Genomic DNA, 4,836 nt, shown 5'->3' on the forward strand with positions numbered 1-4,836 from the left:
CTCGAACTCACAGAGATCCGTCTGCCTCTGCCTCCCGAGTGCTGGGATTAAAGGCGTGCGCCACCATCGCCCGGCTAATCCTAGGATTTGGGAAACAGAGCAGGAGGGTGATTCGAGACTATAAAGAGAGAACCTTTTTATTTTCAAAAGAAAAATAAAAGGCAGTTGGGTATGGGTCAAACACCTTTTGTCCCAGCACTCAGGAGCAGAGGCAGGCAGATCTCTGAGTTCAAAACCAACCTGGTCTACAGAGTGAGTTCCAGGACAGCCTAGGCTACACAGAGAAACCCTGTCTTAGAAAACAAAATGGTTTAATGGGTTTGAAAGATGGCTCAGTGGTTAAGAGCACATGGTATTCTTGCAGAGGACCCAGGTTCAATTCCCAGCACCCACCTCAGGCAACTTATAACTGTCTGTGACCCCAGCTCTAGGGGATCTGATAATACCCTTTCAACCTCTGACACACACACACACACACACACACACACACACACACACACACACACACGCCCCTAATAACTAAAAACAAAACCAAAATAACTCCAAGCAAACAAGTAGACGAATGAAGGTAGCACGTGTGCCACACAGTGATGTGCTTCAGGAAACATATGATAACATTATGGCATTTCAGCATTGGGAGCATGGATGAATGCCACTTACCAATCAAAATCCTTTAGCAAGTGGGACCAGCCTGGCCTCTCCTCTTTCCTCTTGCGCTGTGGATCAAACTGGGGGCCTTGCATGTCCTAGGCAAGCCCTTTCCCAGCGAGTGACAGCTCCAGTTCTAGCTGATACCTTTGCTGCTGTTTTGAGACAGTCACCAATTTAGCTCAGAATGGCTGCAAACTCAGGATCTTCTTGCCTCTGCCTCAAGAGTGCACGGTTCGAAGGCATGCATCATCAGGCTCGGCAGATTGTTTTGACAAACCTCTTGTAAATCCTCTAGATTAGTGGTTCTCAACCTGTGGGTAGCGACCCCTTTGGGGAGTCTGAATGACCTTTCACAGGGATCGCCTAAGATCATTGGAAAACACAGGTATTTACAGTATGACTCATAACTGTAGTAAAATTACAGTTATGAAGTAGCAACGAAATTAATTTTATTGTTGGGGGTCACCACAGCATGAGGAACTGTATTAAAGTGGAAGGTTGGGAACCAGTGCCCTGGGGCCATCTCCCTAGACCTATATGGGGATGTGATCTCTCTCCTGGGGGCAGTTAGGATTTGTTCAATTCTCTATGACAGGACATTGGGAAATCCTGATCAGCAGTAATTCTTTGGCCAAATATTTTTATATTGTATCATGGTCTCTTTGGTAGTTTAATGCTTCTTTTTTATTTAATTTTATTTTATGTGCCTTGGTGTGAGGGTGTCGGGTACCCTGGAACTGGAATTACAGACAGTTGTGAGCTGCCGTGTGGGTGCTGGGAATTGAACCCAAGCTCTCTGAAAGAGCAGCCAGTGCTCTTAACCCCTAAGCCATCTCTCCAGCCCCTAATGCTTCTTTTAAAATTATTTATTTATTGGTGCCTTGTTAGCGCAGTTGGTTAGAGCATGGGTGTTGATAATAATAATAATGATAAATATATATATATATATATATATATTTTATTTTCGAGACAGGGTTTCTCCGTAGCTTTTGGTTCCTGTCCTGGAACTAGCTCTTGTAGACCAGGCTGGCCTCGAACTCACAGAGATCTGCCTGCCTCTGCCTCCCGAGTGCTGGGATTAAAGGTGTGCGCCACCACCGCCCGGCAATAATATTTTTTTGATACTTGTTTTTACTGAAGCCCAGGCTGGCCTTGAGCTCATATGTAGGAGAGAGCGTGGCCTTAAACTCTTGATCATCTTGCCTTCTGCGTGCTGGGATTACAGGTGTGTGACACCATCCCCAGCCGTTTGTTTCTTGCAGGAAGGCACCTGTGTCTTTCTCAGTCATGCCAGCTCTGTGCCTTGCTAGGTACTCTGTCCAAGGTATGTTTGGATGGATGACCATGAGGGATGGGAGTGGAGAGAGAGCAAGGTACTATGGAGCATCCTCAGTTCACTTGAGTATGATGGCATATCCATCCATAGAGGCTGCCTGGGCTTGAGAGAGGCCGTGGAGACTGCTGAATGTTGAGAAATAGTTTTTGGATGGGGGTTTATAATTAGTATGAGATATTCTGGGTCAGTTAAAGTTCATGCAAGTTTTTCATCTAGTCAGTATATTCTTTATTTGATTTTACACAAAATTTCAGAGCTGGAGGTAAGCATCTAGAATATACCTGGATTTTGATTGGCTTGGATGGGGCTCTAGATTGGCTCTGTGTTCCTGAGAGTCTGGAAATGGTGAGCTAGGGAGCTCCAGGTCCTGATGGTTGGGAGACTTCTGGCCAGAATACTCCTTTTGCCCAGAAAGGGAATAAGGTGTGTACTAATAGGGGCGGGGACAGGGCAGTTAGAAGTTTGCCATACCCTCTCTGCTCTTGAGTGTTGGAAGAGACTGACAACTTCTAGAGATGGGGGAGGTTGTGAATATTATGGGATGTCTGGCCAGAAGACCTGCGTGAGACGGTGGAGTACAGCAGAAGTATTATGGGATGTGGCACTGGGTTGTGTTGGGAGTATTATGGTATCATGGGCTTCTTGCAATTATGGGATGTCCGAGTAGATGGAGTAAATGATGGGACAGTTCCCCACTGTTGGGGGGAGGAGATTTAGATGTCCATTTGTGGGGTGACTGACAGTCATTAGTATCTCTTTGATAGGGAGAAGTATGATTTATGGGCCATGGAGCTAGGAAGAGACCAGAAAGGCTGGGGTATGAGCATCTAGAATCTAGACCCTGGTGTGCAGGCTGAGGGCAGCTCTAGGGGATTGGCTATTATGGGATATCAGTATAGAAAGTGGGAGACATTATTACGGGATGTGTGTGGGAGGAGGCCGAGTGTCCGTTGTTGTAGTGTGGGGTGGGTGAGTTTCTGACAATCATGGGATATCAAACTGGGGGTGGATGAAGGGTGGTTATTATGGGATGTTAGTGGGGGATGGGGTTGAGTATTATGGGATATGAGGCTGAAGTACTGGGAGGGGTGCTTATTATGGGATGGCCAAGGGGAGGGAGGGGTAACGAGTTATTATGGGATGTTAGCAGTAGGGCCAAGAGTGAAGAAGTTGGCAAAGAGTGGTTATTATGGGATATCTGAGGTGGGGAGCAGGTTTAGTTTGTAAAAGGTCTGCAATATATGTCAGTAGCCCCCGGGCATATATATGCATGGAGTGTTGGGGGCGGGGTGTGTGTATGTGGGGTGTCCGTGAGTATTATGGGATGGCCAGGAGGTGGGCGGTTGCCCGGGTGACGCGCGCGCGCGCTCGACGGGGGCGTGGCCAATGGTTGCCTGAGCGACGAGGGGGCGGGGGTTGCCCGGGAGACCTAGGGAGGAGGGTGGCGGTAGTGGAGGGGGGGGTTGGAGTTGGTTGAGGTTATTATGGGCTGTCCGGGGGGGCGGGGCCTGTGCGGTGGGATTTCCCGGCCGGTGTTTCGGGCCCTTTAAGAGGCGACGCCGGAGCCGGAGCCATTTTCCCCCCTTCGGCCGCTGCGAGGAGGAGCCGGAGCGGGAGTGACACCGGCGAGACTCAGCGCGACCTGAGGCGGCTCTAGGGTGAGGAGAGCGCGAGGCTCTGGGAGAGACGTCTCTCACAGCCCGACATCATCCTGGGGGTCGTTCCTTCACCTGTCCCTTCCTCAGGCGTCCCGGGGCCCGCGGGCTGTCCCCCGGCCAGGGAGCCGACCTGTTCCTTCTCTCCTGAGGCGTCCGGGTTGCCCTCAGGCGTCGCCCTGCCCTGAGGGAGTCGTGCTCCCCGCGCCCCTCTCCCGGGCTCGGCCTCCCACAATGCCGGGCGCCCGCCCCTCGCCCTTTCCTCACTAGCCCCCCGGGACACGTGGCCCGGCCCCCTTCTCGGTGGGAGCTCGCTTTCCGCCGGCGTCCCGACTCCTGGGGACCCCGGAGCGCCCGAGCCTCCACGCCCCCTGGTCCCCGCTGTTCCGGAAGAGAACCTGAGTTGTCCCAGAGGACAGCCTTTGGAGAGCTGCCCTGTCTGGGGACTGGCCCCTCCCCGGGCTCAGAGAGGCGCCCCCCCACTCCCAAGTGACCTTGTGTCCCCGAGCGCCGGCCACCTCCCCTGACCCCCGCTGCGCCTCGCCACTCGGACCCCCTCCCCAGTCACTCCTGGCTTAGTCTTGCCCAGCTTGTCCCCCTCCCCGCCATGCACCAGCCTGACCTCGGGGGCATCGCTCCCTCTTCTTGGGGGCTTCTGCTGGGGAGCTTGCTCACAGGCTGTCCCCGAGGAGTGTGGAACTAAGTTCAGCCTGAGTGATTCGGGTGCTCGGCTAGGGTGGCAGGGCCAGGGGGGCGGAAAGAGCGGGTGGGGGAGGGGGACTGCGCGTCACTCACTGTTCTCCCCCCTCCCCCGCACAGTGACTCGGGCCAGTGTAGAGGGCCCCAGGCCGCAGGCAGGAGCAGCTGGGCCAATTCCCTGGCCGGGGAGCGGAAGGGGATGGCGTCGGGCCTGGGCTCCCCGTCCCCCTGCTCAGCGGGCAGTGAGGAGGAGGATATGGATGCACTTCTGAACAACAGCCTGCCCCCACCCCATCCAGGTAACATCTTCCCAGAGGGCCCAGGGCTGGAAGGAGGTGTTTGATCTTTCTAGAGACTTCAGTGAGGCTGAGTGCGTTGCTTGTCTACTGTGTGCAGAGCCCAGGGTGGAGGGCATCCGAAGGGAGTGGTTCTCTTCTGCGGAGCTCTTGTGTGTGTGTGTGTGTGTGTGTGTGTGTGTGTGTGTGTGTGTGCGCG

General features: G+C 53.5%; 1 protein-coding gene across 7 annotated transcripts in view; it reads left to right on the forward strand.

The window, feature by feature from the left end:
• The first annotated feature begins 3,523 nt into the window (after positions 1–3,523).
• The window catches only part of Chd4 (chromodomain helicase DNA binding protein 4), a 36,782-nt gene continuing 35,469 nt past the window's right edge, over positions 3,524–4,836 (forward strand). For 5 of the 7 annotated variants that reach the window (XM_013352994.2, XM_026788056.1, XM_026788058.1 and 2 more), the window contains exons 1-2: positions 3,524–3,645; positions 4,462–4,640. In XM_013352994.2, the coding sequence (XP_013208448.1) occupies positions 4,541–4,640 (100 nt within the window). In that variant the 5' untranslated portion in view covers positions 3,524–3,645; positions 4,462–4,540. The remainder of the gene's footprint in view (positions 3,646–4,461; positions 4,641–4,836) is intronic. The other 2 variants (XM_005365229.2, XM_005365231.2) reach the window with 1 other exon arrangement.

This window comes from Microtus ochrogaster, unplaced genomic scaffold (genome assembly GCF_000317375.1).
Source record: "Microtus ochrogaster isolate Prairie Vole_2 unplaced genomic scaffold, MicOch1.0 UNK1, whole genome shotgun sequence".
Lineage (NCBI taxonomy): Eukaryota > Metazoa > Chordata > Mammalia > Rodentia > Cricetidae > Microtus > Microtus ochrogaster.